A 17,608-nucleotide genomic window follows, 5' to 3' on the forward strand; every position below is an offset into this window, starting at 1 on the left:
ATCCACTGTATCTTGGTTTCAGGTTGCGCACTACGGTCCCAGCAGGAACTGCAGTGTTAAATTAGGCTGCTAAATTCTGGAGATGGAAAAGGCTTCTAAATCTCTCCTTGCCCCTAGCTGAAATCCAGCTCAGGAAGGAGCTGATAATGGCTGGAGAAAGTTTCTGTTCTGCTTTATCTCTCCTCTCCTTCAAGGAAAATAAATACAAACAGCACAGCACTGGGGGAGGGGAAGGCCTCGATTACCATAATTAGATAGAAGCAGCCTTCCAGCAAAGGATGTGCTGTTCTGGTGTCTGTTCTGGTATCTTACATCAATCTTTCTGGTGTGCTTTTATTAAAAGACATGTGCTGAAATGCCACGCAAAGATGCTCTTTCAGTAGGTGCTGGTGTGTATGTAAAGCCCACTTTCACATCCTGTAGAGGAGACTTGAAATGAAAGAAGAAAAGTTTACCCCTAGTGACTTGCAGTGAAGCTTTTGTCAGTCTGTCACACTGTTCATGCCTCATTTTCTTAGAGCAGGGAGTATCTTTTGGATATAATGAAACAAATGTTGCTGATTCTTTCCAAATGTGCAGCAGCTCATTTTACGTTACAGCTTGTGTAGCACTGCTACTAAATTATAATTTTCAATCTTCACATTCCTTTATATTTACTTGTGGGCTGAGATAACCTACTCTGTACTACATGTGCTTTTCTTACCTTGACTGATAAGGGTTAAAAATTAAAAGGTTTTTAACAGTGATCTCAGATTCCTTTCTGGTATTGTGCTGGAAGTGCTGGCATGGCCGTTTGATCTTGGCAGGGCTCAGTGCAGTGTGTCTGCCAACTCCACAGACTGGATGGGATGTTTAACACTTCATTGCTCACCAACCTTTACCCCAGCTATGAACAAGGGTGTTGCAATGTCAAGAATCCACTGACTGCAGAACACCCGACTCCTTAGGAAAAAGCTGTGTTGCAACTATTTGTTTCTTGCAAGTGTTATTGTTAGGTATAGATGACTTAATAGAATTGCTAATAAGTTAATTATAGGAGTCGTTTGCATCTCTCTCATGGGGAGGAATCTCTGTACTTTACTGCAGAGTTGTCACCATTTGAGATTTGAATGCCATGTGCTGTCTGTAAAACTTCAGGCTTAAATCTCTTGGTTAAAACCAGCTTTTAAGAGTCACTTGGAATAACCCCCTCAGGCCAGATCAGGCTCCCTTATTCTGAACTGCAGGTCACCTGGAACCATGGAGGAATTGCTGCACCATCATGTTCCTGTTAATGGGGTTTGGGTCCTAAATTTCCATGTACACTCCATGTCTTTAATCTGACAGGTTTTAAAGGAAGTTTACAAATGTTAAGGGAGAAAAAGCGCCCAATTTTTCAGTACTCCTTTGCCAACGGGATGCATCTGTGTGCAGAGTCCCCTTTGTGCTGCCACTGAGCCTCAGCCTGGCTGTCCCCGGCGGGACATGGCACAGCGGTGGCTGGAACGGGAAGGGCAGAGGGCACAGGGACAGCCCTGCCCGCTGTCTGAGGAAGGTGTGCACCCCCGGGCTCCTGCTCCTCTCCTTGGCTGGGCGTCAGGAGGAGCTGGGAGCTGCCAGGAGCCAGCCGGGGTCCGCCCGCTGGTGTGGGATGTGGAGCCCGGAAATGCTTCGGAAATGCTTGGCTGCCTCCCGGGCAGGGAGAGATGGGCCCTTTCAAACCCTGAGAACTGCAATTGTTCTCCCCTTTCTGTGCAGGGAAAGGGAAGGATGCTGCCTTGGACATTATCAATGGTGCTCCTTAATCAACCAGACAAGTTTTGACTCCTTTTGTCCCTTTGCTGGTTTTGTTTTGTTTTGTTTTGTTTTTTGGGTTTTTTGTTTGCTTTTTTTCTCTTTTTTTCTCTGTTCCCACTAAACATCCCAAGCATTTGCAGCCTCTGGCTTAAAGATCAGAGAGCGAGAGAGCCAGCTCTCCCCATCATGAATGAATTGCTCTTTTTGCTTGCTAATGCAAACACAACATAGTGTCTTCCTAATGGAAGAAAAAAAACCACCAGCTTTTGGAAAGTCTGTATCATTTAGGATAGCCCAATGTGCTTTGCTGAGCTGCAGCAGAGCAGTGAGGGATATATTTAGCTCTGCCTTTGGCATTTGGGAGTCCTGTGCTGGGGTAAGTAGCAGTAGCCAGAATAGGCTGGAAATTTGCAGGCACAGGTGGGAGAAGTGTGGATTCTCCATGAGAACTTCTCACATGCCTGTTTAAGGGGGAAAAAAAAGCTTCTGATCATAAAATGAGCTTAGGGAAATATTTTTACGCTGCTTTGAAGAACTTGTTGGTAATCTGGAAGGGCCAGCCCTATCACCGTGGGAATTTATTGTGCCCCTTTAAAGCTGGCCCAGATTTGGACAAATCATATTTTGAGTATTCAAAGTTGTTTGAGACTCACTCCTAAACAGTATGAGGAGCCTGGTTGTATTTAGGATATTCTAGTTTTAAGTTCTTGCTCAAAGATCAATGTGTGAAAGTACCATGCATAGGTATGGAGAGTAGAGGAGAAGGAGTATTTTTCTTCCTTCCCTTCCCCCCATTTCTACTTTTTCCTGCAGGAAATAAACTGGGAAAAGCTCTTTCACCAAATGACCCTTCTCAAGGCTTCTCACTAAGAAAATCTTAGCCTTGAGATACAAGCAAGCACCAATCACTTTTTAGTAGACTTTCAGACTAAAATCAAGGGAACTGAAAAAGTTAGGAATGAGTTTATTTATGTTCAGTGTCACAATCTGTCCTTTGCTTGGCTCTCTTGCACACTCCATGTGCTGTGTCTGTATGGTCTTGTCTGTGATTACTGTGGTATTTGCTCAGTCCTCCGTGGTACCCATATTATCTTCTCTTTATCTAGTGATCTATAACTAGAACCCATCTTGTGTTCTTCTCCCTGGCTTGTTTAGCCTAAAGGTTAAATTTAGTTTAGTGCCTTTTTACAGCTACCCTGTGACTTGAGTGCACATATCAACATTGATGTGCTTGTTTGTATTTGCAATATATGTAGCCATTTCATATATGGTTATACAGAAACAGAGAAGGGTTTGGGTTGGAAGAGACCTCAAAGGTCATCTCATTCCAACCTCCCTTCCATAGGCAGGGACACCTTCCCCTAGACCAGACTGCTCAGAGCCCCATCCAACCTGCCTCAAGTGCTTCCAGGGAATGGGGCACTCACAACCTGTCTGGACAACCTGCTCTAGTGCCTCAGCAAGCTCACAGTAAGGAATTTTTTCCTAATATTTAATCTAAACCTACTTCCTTTCAGTTTGAAGCCATTCCCCTGTGTCCTGTCACTACATGCTCTTGTAAATAGCTTCTCTTCATAATTGGGAACATCACATTTATAGATCAGATAGTCAAAGGAAATGTTTAACAGCCAGTCCTCATCTCTGTCGATGTGTTTGCCCTTTCTGTGGTTTGTCACCGTGCTTGTGTGTCCCACAGTTTGTACAGGTCACTTTAGGAAGACCTGTTTAAATAGTTTTAAGTTGGTGGCCTGCACTGGCCTTGCTGCTCTGTGCTTTGGAGTAAATCTCAGGTGGGTTCTGCTGGTGGATGGGAGTGGTAGCCGGCAGCCTGAGCTGAAGAGCTGTGGGGGCCCAGGAGCTCCTCTCAGATAGAGTTGGCTCTGCCATACACCCCTGGTCTGGGCCCTGCCATGGTCCTGTCGAGGCCAGTGGGGCTGTGGGAACAAGAATTGGGCTGACCCAGCAGCTCCTCCAACCCTGGGCTGCTCAGCCCCTTCCCAGGATCTAAGAGATTGGAAAAGACCGCTGAGATCATTGAGTCCAAGCTATTGTTGCATTGTCCTTTCTGCAACTCACCTGCACTGCCAAGTGCGGTTTATTTCCACTGTTCCTGTTACTGTAAAGGCTTGGTCCTGCCTGGGCTGAAGCCAGCGGTGACCTGCTGTTTCTCTGGGCTGTCCAGGTGTGTTATCAGGAAGCCCCGCACATCCAGCCAGTGCTGGGAACATGGGCTGCAGGGTGAGCAGGGATGGAAGCGGGGAGGGGCTGTGTCCCAGCCACCTGCCCGGGGCATTCATTGTCAGTGAGCTGCTGATGTGCACCTGGGTGTCACTTACCCACAGCACTCTGACGCTGGGCCAGCAATGCACAGGAGTTAAATATAACGGTTCCTGCTGTCATCCAGCCCCTGATGCTATCCAGCCATGGGATAATCTGCCAAGGTCCTTCTCCAGCTTTCACAGGGTGGTTTTGCTGGTGCCGAATCCCTGCAGAGCTTGCGAAGCCCAGTGGAATGTTGCTGTTTGGATTCAAACTTGTTTAGATTCAAAACATTCGCCACCGTTCTTAAAGCTGGGAGGAGCTTTGCTTGTGGGAGAGTCTTGGGTTATTAATCCTCCTTTATTCCCCTGCTGAATTCAAGTTCTGTCCCTCAAAGGCCACATTTTAAACACTGGGGCAGAATGGTCCCAGTTAGAGCCATTCCCCAGTCAGTTCTTGGTTTCACAAATGTGTATTGGGGTCATTTTTTCAGCTGTCTCACACCTTCTGGAAGCATTTCTACTGTTTGTTCTTACTGAGAACTTAGAAAATTATTTGCTGTTTGCAAAGATGATCCTCTATAAAAGGAATTCACATGTGAAATATTAAATGCAAAGTCTGGAGGCTTCAGGCATGTGGTAATTGCCTTTTAAACTCAGATGTCTCACTGTAAAGGGTCTTATCGCTGCCTTTCAGCTACTTACTTCTTGGAAGGATCATGTCCTTCTTGGTAAGGAATGATTTAGTTTTGCTCCCCTTCAAGTCAGGAGCAGGCTCTTAATTAAACCAGACTTACAGCCTAAAGTATTTCTTAGAAACCAGAGGAATGGATTTGGCTGAGTCTTTGCAGATCTCAACATTTTTAGGAGTTTCTCGCTTCAAGGAAATTACCAGTGGTCCATCTGTTGCTTTCTTTTGATGTTCATGGGTGTTTTTGGAGGAGGGTGGTCTGGCTGAATTGTGATTTTTGTGACAATTAATTATAGCTTATTTCTCACTTTTAGTTAATTGGAAGTAGGTCTTGTTTGGATGCTGACTCAGGGGCATTAAACCAGGACAAACTCCAGAAATAACTTCTGAAAAGAGGACTTAGGTCTCCAGGTATATACAGCGTTAGGCCTGATTTGACATCTAATGTTGCTAATACATTATATTCTGTTGACAGGTAGAAATGCTTCCTGACTGTCCCAGTGACAGTTAGAAAGCATTCTTCTATGAAAACAGGCCATTCAGTTATTTTTTTATCTGATCAACATAGAAAAGAAGATAAACACTTATTTTGCCTCAATAACAGATTGTTCCTTAATAAAAAAAAAAATAAAATTATTTGCAACAGCCTTCAAAAGGACATAACCACTTCTCATCTGTGTCTCTTTCCTTAGTAGGGGAAGCAGGTGTGCAGGCAAATATCTGCACATACAGATGTGTATGCCACCAGAGAAGTCTCTCTCTTTTCAGATAACACAGTTCACAGCCTGAAAAAAAAGAATTACAGTGTTCATACAATGTTGTGGATAAAGCACATGAATTATGGCTCTTGACGTGTAGAGAGCCTGTGTCCCTGTGTCCTTGAAATAAAGCTTAAGGCTTTGAGGAACAAAGAGCTCCAGAGAGGGAGGACACTAATTACTGTTGTGCCTCTAAACAAATACTGTCAGAGCTGTCTGGCCTCAGTCTTGCCTGGGCTGTTAAAATTCCTTCCAGCTATTCCTCAGAAATCTGATTGAAGGAAAAACTGTCTTCCTCTTCTGTGTGTCCCTGTGGGACACGGGACACCAACATGCATCAGCAGAGCCTGATGTTGCCACTTATGTTGTGACAGCAGAGGTTTGGATGCCTCCAGATCCCATTCCTTTGTGGAGGCTCGGTGGGATGGTGTCCTGTCGAGCCCTGCCCATGGACACCATCTGTCCCCAGAGCTGCTGGAGTGCCATTCCCAGGAGCAGCGTGGCACCACCATGGGATATGGCTGTGGCACCACCACAGGTCATGTGTGTCACAGCACCATGGATGATGGGTGTAGACCCCAGGTTATGGCCATGGCCCCGCTGCAGGTCATGTGTGTGGCACCACCACCCGTGAGGGCTGTGGTGGACAAGGCGGGGGACTGTGGAAGAGCCCACACAACAAGGGGTGTAGTGGGACACTGTGCCTTGGTTCTTTGGCCCTTGTCCACCCATGGACAGGGCCTGGGCAGCTTGGGATAGCCGTGGTTCAACTTGAATTTCCAGCCCTGCTTGTAGGACACAATGTGATAACCCCGCTCCCTCAAACCCAGGCTGGGATGGTGAAACAGCAGCCACGGGTGATGGCTGCCCCCGCTCCTTGCGGAAGGGGCTCCGTTTGTGTCCCCTCAGGCTCGGAGGGCCACGTTCCCCACGGTTCCCCTTCCCCGAGGCAGTGCCAGGGATCCATCCAGGGATCCATCCCAGAGATCCATCCCCGAGATCGGGCTCAGCCCTGCGGTCGCAAGATGGCGGCGGAGGGGCGGCCGCGAAATGGCGGCGGCGGCGCCTGAGGGCGCGCGGGTGCTGCCCCCTGCCCGCTTCCCGGCCCACAGCCGCCGATCCCGGGATTTGTCCCGGGTGCTGCCCCCTGCCCGCTTCCCGGCCCACAGCCGCCGATCCCGGGGTTTGTCCCGGGTGCTGCCCCCTGCCCGCTTCCCGGCCCACAGCCGCCGATCCCGGGATTTGTCCCGGGTGCTGCCCCCTGCCCGCTTCCCGGCCCACAGACGCCGATCCCGGGGTTTGTCCCAGCCGGGAGCGGGGCGGGCCGCGGCTCCCTCCGGGCATCCCCACATGGTAACCCCTGCGGAGTGGGATGGAAATGTACTTGTGCACACGCTTTCTTTGGGTTCCTTTTTGTTTGGGTTGTTTTTTCCCTTTGTGGTTTTTTTTTTTTTTTTTTGTTTGTATTATTTCTCCCCTGAATCATGAAATTTGAGCAAAGCCTTTCACGTACTTTGTCACTTTTGTACAAAAGTAGAAAAAAAAATAAAAAAAATCTGTTTAATCCCTCTGCAAAGTTTTCCTGACTCTTCTTTCATAGTGTTGTGCGTAAGTGAATCCTTAAATATCACAAATACATCCTGCTGCCAGTGGAAAGCTGACTGGGAAAGGGGTGCTCCTTGTTCCAAAACTTTGTGGCATCATCATTGTGTTTTCGTTTGTGGCAGTGGGGTCTGAATGCTGCCTTGCCAGCACACATGTGGTAAGATGTCCTGAGATTTCAGTTTGGTTTTTTGGCTCTTAAAATAAAAAATACATATGTTGGGAGTGATTGGGCAAAGGTATTTGAATATTTTGGCCACCAAAAATAGTTCAGCCTCTCATTGTTTTGTTGAAGAGCCTTTATTTAAGGGGATACTCTGGGTGTTAACCCATTTTTATGTAAAGATACTAAAAAAAAATTTAAAATGGGGGAATTACACCTACTTTATGTTCTGCTCTCCCATTATTGGCTTGAGAAATGCAGTCTGCACAGCACTGGTGTAATCCTTTAAAGAGGAGCTGCCCCAGCCACAAGCCCATATAAGCTTCTTTCTTCTGCCCTGTTGCTGAATTAATTCTTTTTGCAAAAAACATTATATTAACATCATTCATGGTGTTATGGGTATAGTGTTTTTGATACTGGTCTCTTCCAGAAAGCGGATATCAGGTTTATTTTGAACCACTGGCCACACTAAGATGCAGTGGAGAGCCGTGCTGGAGCAGCTGCTCATCTTTAATGCAGCAGGATGGTCTCTGGATGCTGCAGCCCCCACTGTGCCTTACTCTGCCTCGCTCCAAGACACCCAGACCCTCCCAGCAAAACCTGTGCTGCTGGTGCTGCTGATGCTTCTCTTCACCTACCACCACTGCTTTTGTTCTGGTGATGAGCAGGAGATCCTGGACAGGGACTTTTGGGGCGGCACTCTCACCCGTGTTCACTGCCAGTCCTGGGAAGGAATTGCCTCTGCTGCAGAATGCCGGTGTGGGGTGTACACCTGGGCCTGCAGGGGCCACACTTGCATTCAGGCTTTTCCAAACCTGTTGTTGTGGCTCGGATGTGTTTCAGGTTTTCTCCCTGCGTATTTCACAGCTGTGTCAGTGCAGTTAAAATGTAACCTCTTCTTTCTCTACCATTAGTCACTCGGCATCCGAAGAAGCCTCTGGCTCTGACTCTGCAAGCCAGTCTGAAAGTGAGCAGGGCAGCGAGTCAAACAGCAGCTCCGAGTCCTCTGAGAGTCAGTCTGAATCCGAAAGTGAATCAACGGGTTCCAAATCCCAGCAGACCCCTCCTGAAACCAAAGAAAAACCAGCCTCTAAGAAGGAAAGAATAGCAGATGTTAAAAAGGTATTACCCCTGCTGCTCTGCACGGACACGTTACTCCTGTACCCATCACGGAAGGTCAGACAGCAGGACCTCAGTGAAGCTGTGCCCAACTTCCTGGCCACTTTGCACATGGACCAAACAGCCTCTGACCTCCAGTGTCCCCAGGGGCTGTTTGGTCTGTGTGCTGGAGCCCTGCTGCTGTCACCCTTGAGAGCAGGAGCTGCTGTGTTTGTGGAACAACCCCTGGGGCACCCAAGTAGATGGTGACAGGGCTGACTGGTGTGAATGAGAGGCAGGTGCCTGTCATCAGTACATAATCTTGTCATTTCATCCTCTTTCTCTGTCTTTCCACTTCTCTATCCTGTCTCTCCTCTGAAGCAGTAAAGCCTCCCCATGTGATAAATCCTCAGGAAGAAGGTTTGAAGTTTGTCTAAGGTTTGAAGTTTGAACAACTTTGGGTTTTTTTACATCATTCTTCCTCTCAAAAAAGCATAGGAAAAACAACAACAACAACAACAACAACTTCCATTATTTATTAAGTCCAGAACAGGACAGTGCTTCTTTGTTGTGGTTTTTTTTTTCCCCTGCACCTTCCCAGCTCCTCCCTAGCAATACCCCTCAGATAGTCAGGTTTTCCCTCCACTTGCTGTCCAGCAGGAAAGGGAATTGTGGGTGTTACTGCTCATGGTATCCCTCTGCACACCCCAGGGCAGAAGCTGCACCTCAGGTACCTGCTTTACCTGAGGGATGGAGGCACCTGACTAACACAGGACAGTGTGAGGTGAGAAAGAGGAGCCCAAATACCATTTGGAAACAGGAACTCAGTGAACTGAGTTCACTTGGAAGGTGAAAATTCTGGTTAGGTCAGCTTGTTTGTTTGTTTATGGTGTGTAACCGTCCTGTTGTTTTTAGCCGTGGGTTGCACTGGGCACAGCTTGCTCCTGAGAGAGTTTTATGGAGAAAGGTGCTTGTGTGTAAAGGATAAGGAGGAAGGACAGTGCTTCCAGCCTGTGCTCCCCACATACCTGCCAGGGAAGTGAACAATTTTGTTACCACCTTCTCCCTCCACAAAGCTCCAGGCTGCTGGCTAAATCATCCAATGTTCGGACTGGCAAGGGAGGATGAGTTTATAAGGCAGTTGTGGTAACACCATATTAAAATTTGTGATTTATTGTTGATAAGTGGGCACCAAAGGAAGTCTTCTCTCCCTCTGAAGGATTCTAAGAGCATGTCCATAACAATAAATGTTAACATTATCCTGTGAGGAAGTGCATCCATACACAGGGTGATAATTAGCATGGGTGAAACATGAAAAGGTCAGGACACCCTCTAATAAGAAAGCCTCTCCCTTCCTTAATTTCTCTGTTAATGGGTGTCTTCCTTAGCTAAGTCTAACCTGGGCATGTTGATACATCTTCCCCTTGAATAACGAATGCAATTCTTTATTATATTATTGTTTATTTGGTATTTGTCTAGATACACCCATGAAGGCGAGGTTAATCTGTGTTAGGTGCTATTAGGATTTGTCATGGAAGTTGCTCCTACATTCAAAACCCATGCTATTTAATAGATGAAAGACAAGTTCTTCAAATAGTTTGGGGAGCATTAAATTTGAGGGTTTACTCTTTCATGAGAGTGTACCTCAGTACTTGCATGCCCAGCAGATACACACTGTCACAGTTTGTCCCTTATCCCATCACTCCTTTAACAGAGGCAGAAAAATTGCTGGGCTGCAGCCTTGTGTCCATCATATTCTCAATCCCATCACTGCTGGCAGCATAGTTTGATTTCCTTTTCCTGCCAGTGGCATGCAGAGGTATTTGAGAATTGGAGGGAGAGAGAATCAGAAGGAAATGAATAGATGTAGAGAACTAAGAGCTCTGCTGAGGGAGAGAGGAATTGCTGGCGTAGGAATTTGAGGGGCACGGTGGTGGTTTGTGTCTGTCCTGTAACTCTTGTGTCCTGTGTCATCAACACAGCTCTGCATTCATCCCCCTCAGAGCATCCATTTTTGTGTCCCCTTCTCCTGCCCATCCGCAAGAACAATTGCATGCTCTCATACCCAGTGTATTGAACTGGTGAGGGCCTCATTTTACAGCAAAGAGCACAACCATTGCCAGCAGTCACCTCTTCACACCCATGTGTCCTGCACTGCCAAACCACATTCCCATCAGTGCATTCAGGAGAGGAACCAGTGGCCACTGCCTTGCCTTGCCAAGTGACAGGGTATCTTGCTCCATTTGCCATCCAGACTGGGCCACAGAATTCTGCTTTGAAGCTGCAGCTGGCCATGTCTCCAGGCAGCTGATGGGGCTTTCCGCCAGGGAAGGAATTGTGCTGGAAGCTGTTAGTGACAGAGAATTGCCTGCTGAGTTGGTAGGTCCATTCATTCCATGTTGCCTCCATTCCTTTTGCAGCAGTGCTGCAGAGGGCTTGTTACCTCAACACTCTGTCCTTCAGCCTGAGTGAGCTGGAGAGTGATTTGTGCCTCAGTGGAAAGATGGACCACTGTAAAGATAACACTGAGATAAACACATCCTGCTTTAGAAAGGTGTCAAATATCCCAAAATAATAATAATCTTTCCAGCCAGTTTTTTAAACTGTCCATCTGCTGGTTGCTAATTCCATAATGGTTTTTGGTTGATTTTTTTTAAGCCACCATCAAACTTCTCTAAAATGTCAAAAAATTATTGGGGTGAAGCAGGCCTTCTGATGGTCTGTTTATTTTGCAGATGTGGGAAGAATATCCTGATGTTTATGGGGTTAGGAGGTCAAACCGAAGCAGACAAGAACCGTCACGATTTAATATAAAAGATGAGGTAAGGAAAAAAAAAGGATGAGGGATTACTGAACATATAAAACCACCAAACCCAAAGAGAAAAGGGAGGTCTCAACTGCATTGCCTTGTAAACAGTGAGTCCCAGTTTGGTGCACAGATGTTGGATCTCACAGTTGAGGTCTCAGTCCTGCAGCAGGATCCTTGGCCTGAGACCTCTGGAGTGAGCTGGACACTGCCTGGGCTGAGGTCTGCATGCACTGATCTGATTGCTGCAATGGGGCATAATGCAAGTCCTGCTCTGCTGTAGGAACATCCTGGAGAGGAGTCCGTGTAATTAAAAAAAACAGAATGAGCCTAAAATGCAACACAAATCCAACCAGGAATAAAGGAAAGTTCCCAGAAACGCCTCATAGCAACGAAACAGTCATTATTGCCCATCCTGGAATGGATCCCACTAATAAAGGCATTTGTGTGTGTGCAGCTTTATGACCCATCACTTTCCTTTGGTTGAACATTGGGGAATCTTTTATGCTTCAGTTGAAGGTGACAATGGTCAGAGCCTGGCAGCCAAAGCTTCTAATTGTTCCTGTTTCAGAACACTGTTGGGTTTTTTCTGAAGATGCAGAAATCAGGTTCTGCCTTCATTTGCATCTGACAGGTTTTCTGCATGCAGCATTTCATCTGCAGGTCTTCAGGAAGGTCGAGTAGCTATAGCAGCAGGGAAGGAGAACCAGAGAGAGGCATCTGTGGAGAGCCTGGGGCTTGGGGCTGGGAATCTGAAGATAAGGAGCAGATTTTGAGCAGAGCAGGGGCCCAGTGGTGCTCTCTGATTCTGGCTGTTTGTGCTTCACCACCAAGATGTGCGTTCGGATGCTCTAGGGGTCACACACAGGTCTCCAGCTCCTTGCTCTGGTGCGTTATTGCTGAGCCTTGGTGGCACCCCAGTGCCACCAGCTGCCCCCCAGACTCCTGTGCTGGCTGTCCCACAGAGCAGAGGTCAGGAAGGGGCTCAGGGGGTGCACCATTGACGTAGCTTTTGTTTTCCTTTTCAAGTTGGCAGAGGCTGGGCTGGCTGGCCGCCCCTCTGTGCGATGCCCCGGCATGCACTGTGCCGGCGACCTCACACCCACCCCAGAGCTCCGCTGCACACCCCCCTGCCCTCTTAGGGGCCCAGGTAAGTCCCTTCTTTTTTTGTTTTACAATATTACGTGGTTTTGCAAATGTTGTTTTCTTTTTCAATACCTTTATTTCCTACTACTTAAGGTAAAATTAAAAAAAAATTAAAAATCTGAGATGCGAAAACTTTGCTATACCACAAAATATTGTAAAAAACAAAAAAAAAAAAAACCACCCCAAAGGTCCTCCAAATGACCCTCACTGCAACTTCTGTGAAACAACTGAAATTAAAAAAACTGGAGCATGCCCTCAACCCCTCTCTCCCCAAAGCAACACTGACTGGTCCCCACAGGGCCGCTCCCATCTGCAGCAGAGTCTGTTGGAGGGTGTGACCTGTCAGGAGCACACTGCTGGTGCCTCCCAGAGAGCAGGAGGAGATGGAAAGCCTTGCTTTTTGGAAGACACCAAGAGAGAGGAGATAGCATAGCTCAAGCCTGTGTGGTGCTGAGCACTCCTTGCTGCTGCTGGAAGGGGTAGAAACCGAAGGCACATCTGAAGACGCTTTTTGCCTTCATAGGGTTAATCCTGTCTCCAGTGACCTGCACCTGTCACTTGCTGCTTGGGACTTCCAGCACAGTGTCTGGGGGGTTGTAATTGCCTTCTTCCTTAATGCTTCTCTGCAGATTAGCAAGGAGCATCGTGCAGGCAGTGTGGCAGGCTCAGAGACCAGAGCAAGGATGGATGAGCCATCCCAGCTCCCTGCGCTGCCCCGTGACTCAGCTGCGCAGAGGTGGAGGTGATTCAGGTTTTGGGGCCCTGCTCAATCACTGTGTCCTCTGAGAGAAGCACTCTGGGTAGGGTTATTTGTGTGTTAGACATGGTTACCTTCTGAGGATTTCTGGGCTCGTTGTGTAGGTGTCTGAGGTGTGATCAGGGAGGGTGATAATTCGTGATCAATATCCAGGCATGGGCTGAGCCATTGGGGAAGCGAAAGTGCAGCTTTGCATAGGAGCACAGATCTGCTCAGAGGCCCAGAGCTGTCTCCAGGAACAAGAGAACGTGTGAGTTTTTTAGTAAAAACACTACTTCCCCAGGCATTTTCTTTGCAGTTAATAAATCAGCTTCAGGTTTCAGCCAGGGGATGTGAGGCGTGCAGAACCAGGTGCCTTTCAGAGTATTTAAATGGAAATGGGGGAGATTCAGGTTAGATGTACAAAGGAAATTCTTCTCTGTGAGGGTGATGAGACCCTGGCACAGGGTGCCCAGAGAAGCTGTGGCTGCCACATCCCTGGAAGTGTCTAAGGCCTGGTTGGATGGGGCAGTGAGCAACCTGGGATAGTGGAAGGTGTCCCTGCCCATGGCAGGGGGTTGGAACTGAATGATCTTTAAAGTCCCTTCCAACTCAAACCTTATTATCGTTCCATGATTCTGTGATTCTGGGGCAGTTGAGAAATCAATGTGCCCCAACAAGACACAATCTTTTCACTATAAAAAGAATAGTTTCAGATTGAAATTGGTGACAAATGTCAGTGTATTTTTTTCTGTCAGAGAGAGGCCAGAAGTCACGCACCAGTGTGTTCTGAAAATACAGCTGGTTTTCTTATTGGAAAAAAAAATTTGCTCATTTGCATTTTGGTCAATGCTTTGCCTCATGTATTTGCTGAAAATTCAAACACTACTGGTCTCACTGGGAAAGAGAAGTTCAGCAGACATAAAACTAACCTGGTTAGCTGAGATTCTCCAGCTTTTCTGGAGCACTGGAGTTTGGCCTCTGTTAAGCCTGAAATGAGCAAATTCTCACTTTGACTTTAGTCTGAAATACTTTTGACTCTGTTTAAGCAAATCATTATCTTTCCTAATGTGAGCTCCAGAGGCTCACCTGGACCTCCTCTCCAATGGCCTGGAATCTCCATTTCTCCCAGCCTGGGCTCATGGCAAGGACATTCCTGGATAATCTATAGGAGCAGAGCTTTGAATTGCTCTGTGTTGCTCTGCTTGGTGCTACATGCAAGCATCATTATGTTTGTTCAGTGTTGCTCCACGGCAAAATACAGTGCAATTAATCTGGTAAAAGTGTGTGCACTTTATGTGCTGGGAGAGGGAAAGAATTGATGTGAGGAGTCAGTGAGGCATGAAAAGGGAAGGCTGATCCCTTCAGCTGGAGATGAGGAAATTGTAAGAGGCCAGATCCTAGTCCAGCTCGAGGCAGTGGTGCAGGAATAAGTTGGGCACATTTTGATAAGGGGGAGCCAGGCTTGTCTTTCTCCTTGGCCACAGCAGCGGCACCCCAGCAGGGCAGCACTGCCACTTGGCCTGTGGAGAGAGCAGTGTGACCCCAGCATCTCGTGCTGGGCTGCCAAAAATCCCACTGGGACTGGGGATGGACTTTGCCAGTCTAGCTTGTGTCATTCGGGGAGGTGACATTACAAAAATTCAAGTTGCATGTGATTTCCCAACCAGTGTGTTCTGTGGTGGTGGTGGGCAGACAGGGCCTCAGGTGCACACTCTGCACCTGGCATACCCTGGCTCTCTGGCTGTCCTCTGTGCTTCCTTAAACAAGGAATTTACCACCAGGAGACACGAGGGAACAGGGAGGAGAGGCTGAGGAGCTGCAGCACAGCACTTCCCAGCACTCCATTCTGGGATGGGGAGGATGTGGGAGCACAAGGCAGGCAGATGACTCAGGCTAGGGACTGGCTGTGTCAGAAGAGATAGGGCTGGGCTTGACATGCATCCAGAACAGACAATGCTGTCTTTGAAATATGTAAGAGAAGGTGGCTGAGCTGTAGTCACAAGTTATGTTTTTCAAGGTGGAAGAGGGGAGGAAAAGTCAAGTCATTTAGAGATAGTCATCAGCTTTATAGAGGCAGTGACAGAGCAGGGGGAGAGTACAGGCATTAGGAAAATGGACACTAGAAACTTGGAAAATGGGATTTTGGCACAGAAATGGTGTTAATTTCAAAGAGCTAAAGGTTGTATTTGGTTTTCTCCCAATGTGATCTCTGACGCAGAGCAGAAGAGAAATCCACCTCTCTTTACTTGTGGCTTGCCAAAAAACAGTAAAAGTAAACGTGCACTGAGGGGCAGCTGTTAAAATCATGCCCAATTGGAGTGGAAAAGCTTCAGAAAGCAGATAAGAGATTAAAAGAGAAAAGGAAAACTGAGGACTTTTAAATTTTGTGTGTCAAAACTGAAACCTGTGGGATGCTTGGCTTGTGTTGCAAGGGTAGGTAGGGCTCTTCATGGTGTTTGCCAGGCACTTGCTTCATGGCTGGTAAATGAAGCAGGGATTTCATGCAGGGCCGTGAAGCAGGTGGATGAACACGTGTTTGTAGTCAGATATGGTGCAAAAGCTGTTATTGTGCCACGTGCAAATCTCACAGCACATCCAGGAAAGCTTATGGTCAGACATGGCATCCAGTATTTTAGTGGATACACTGATGCAAGCGAGACAGAAGTTTCAATGGGTGGAAGGAAAGCTGGAAAATGGAAATGAAGGATGCATGTTACAGCTCACACCATTCCACAAGGTCCTTGTGTGCACAGCTGTGTGAGCTCTGTCCAGGAGGCCAGTTGGGGTGTCAGGGGATGCAAACTGTGCTACCCATAGTGATGGACAGACAGTGCCTGGAGCCAAAGCTGAATATTGTGCCAAAAAGCAGCTAGAAGTGGAAGATTTCAGTAAGTGTGTGGAGCAAGCAGTCTTGGAGGCTACTTCTGTCATTTTGAAACTTCTTTAGAAATCTCACATGGGTTTCTTCAATTTTGTCCCTGCCTATTTGTGTTTTCTGGGGGAGGCTAAGGAGAAGTCACGTTATCTGTGTGGTGATCTGTTTTCATGGTTGACTAGTTTTTATGAAAATGGGGTTGTGTACAACCAGCATAAAGAGATTATTTTAGCTATCTTGGTCTGTGGGAAATCATGACGCCCACTTTCAGAATAGTACAGCAAGTAGTTAGAATAGCTCTAGATATATTTAGCCAAAGAGACTTCAATGGTGGAGACTGTAGAACTAGGAGGAAGGAAAGCAGCAGGACACAGCTCTGACCCAGTAAGGTCCTTGGTGACTTGCTGTGGGAGAAAAAACCCAACAGCAAGACAAGGATATTTTTGATGAGATTATTGCCTTTTTACGACAATATTTTTATTTCATTCCTTGTAGGAAGTTTGTGCAATGAAGGCAGAGATCATAATGAAATAGTTGGGATAAATTCACCTGTGGGTTTGCAATCCCTGGGGTGTTGCACACACTGCAGGTCTGCCTGGCTGCTGCTGCCATGGTGTCTGTTGGGCACTGGGGTTGGTGCTGAGGGGGGGTGGATGGCTCCTGAGCTCAGGGACTTCAAGATAGGTGATGTTGTAGAGCTCTCCAGGCTTCCTGCAGGGTTTTCTTCTTCACACTGAGAGCAGGGCAGCGGGACTGAGCAGCTGAGGTGGCTGCGCTGGGAGGCAGCTGCTCTGCACCAGGGTCCTTCAGGTGCAGGGAAAGGACCCCTGCTCAGCCCACGAGCACGTGTTTCACTTGCATCCTTGAGGAGCCAGTCCACAGTGAAGCCTACAACTTGATTTTCTTTCTTTTCAATTAAAGGCAAGTAGCGAGTCTGAAAATGAGAGCCCAAAAAGAAGACGCCAGAAGCAGTTGAAAAGAAAGTAAGTTTCAAAGGAAAGGGTTTTGAGTGGTGATGCTTTGGTTTATTTCTCAGAACAGTAGTGCATTGGCTTGTTTGATAGGAGTTGTCAGCATGGTGAGCTTGTAAAATACATATTTTAATAATACTTTGGATCACTAAAATTGAAATATGAATATAACCTATAGATGGATGCAATATTCCAACGTTTTTTTGTATGTTCCTGCTGTGCCTGTGATGGAATCAGAATGCGTCAGGTTCACTTTCTGTTGTCAGTCTTTCACTTTTCCATCAGATTACTGATTCTCCTTCAGAGACACTTAATCCCTTCAGAGACACAGTTTAATTCCTTCTCCTCCCACCTTTTTGATTACCTGAGAATAAAATGCCAAATTATTATCTTCTTTTATCTTTTATAACCCCCTGTTTAGACAAAAGAACTTTGATAAATAATGCTTTGGATGTCTAAGCACCATAACTTGAGTTCACTTACAGTCATATTTTATTGCCTTTTCCTATCTAGTAAGTACCTTCTAGTTCTTCCATACACTAAAGTGGAGTAGGGAGCTATGAGCTGCCTGATGGAGAAAATCTAAACAGAGCCACATCATCCTGCTTGCTTTCTCCTGCATCTTCTCTTTTAACCCTTCATTTAGGTTTATCCATCACTGCAGGAGGGAAGGTGATAAAGCACAGGCAGGACTGTGGTAGTATGGACCTCTCTGGGCAAGGGCA

At 46.9% G+C, this 17,608-nt stretch overlaps 2 protein-coding genes across 8 annotated transcripts in view; one reads left to right on the top strand and one right to left on the bottom strand.

The window, feature by feature from the left end:
• The window catches only part of CHD2 (chromodomain helicase DNA binding protein 2), an 85,356-nt gene that overhangs the window by 36,376 nt on the left and 31,372 nt on the right, over positions 1 to 17,608 (top strand). For 5 of the 6 annotated variants that reach the window (XM_038147440.1, XM_038147438.1, XM_038147439.1 and 2 more), the window contains 3 exons: positions 8,163 to 8,370; positions 11,082 to 11,168; positions 16,834 to 16,895. In XM_038147440.1, coding sequence (XP_038003368.1) covers positions 8,163 to 8,370; positions 11,082 to 11,168; positions 16,834 to 16,895 — 357 coding nt within the window. The remainder of the gene's footprint in view (positions 1 to 8,162; positions 8,371 to 11,081; positions 11,169 to 16,833; positions 16,896 to 17,608) is intronic. The other variant, XM_038147441.1, reaches the window with a different exon arrangement.
• On the bottom strand, positions 447 to 8,156 carry LOC119705248 (glutenin, high molecular weight subunit DX5-like). Of its 2 annotated transcripts, none has more exons than XM_038147444.1 (2): positions 6,631 to 8,156; positions 447 to 6,573 (listed from the first exon to the last, which is right to left on the bottom strand). In XM_038147444.1, exons 1-2 carry the CDS (start codon positions 6,825 to 6,827, stop codon positions 5,844 to 5,846), a joined length of 927 nt encoding a protein of 308 aa, XP_038003372.1. In that variant the 5' UTR covers positions 6,828 to 8,156; the 3' UTR covers positions 447 to 5,843. The 2 variants fall into 2 exon arrangements, with proteins under 2 accessions (XP_038003372.1, XP_038003373.1); XM_038147445.1 differs by having other exon boundaries at positions 447 to 6,563; positions 6,621 to 8,156.

The sequence above is a fragment of the Motacilla alba genome, chromosome 10 (assembly GCF_015832195.1).
Source record: "Motacilla alba alba isolate MOTALB_02 chromosome 10, Motacilla_alba_V1.0_pri, whole genome shotgun sequence".
Classification (NCBI taxonomy): Eukaryota; Metazoa; Chordata; class Aves; order Passeriformes; family Motacillidae; genus Motacilla; species Motacilla alba.

Coding starts and splice junctions, on each gene's coding strand:
- LOC119705248 (XM_038147444.1), bottom strand. CDS start 6,827: ATGCCCGGAGGGAGCCGCGGCCCGCCCCGCTCCCGGCTGGGACAAACC. Junction 6,574..6,630: donor GTGGGCCGGGAAGCGGGCAG/GGGGCAGCACCC, acceptor GGAAGCGGGCAG/GGGGCAGCACCCGCGCGCCC.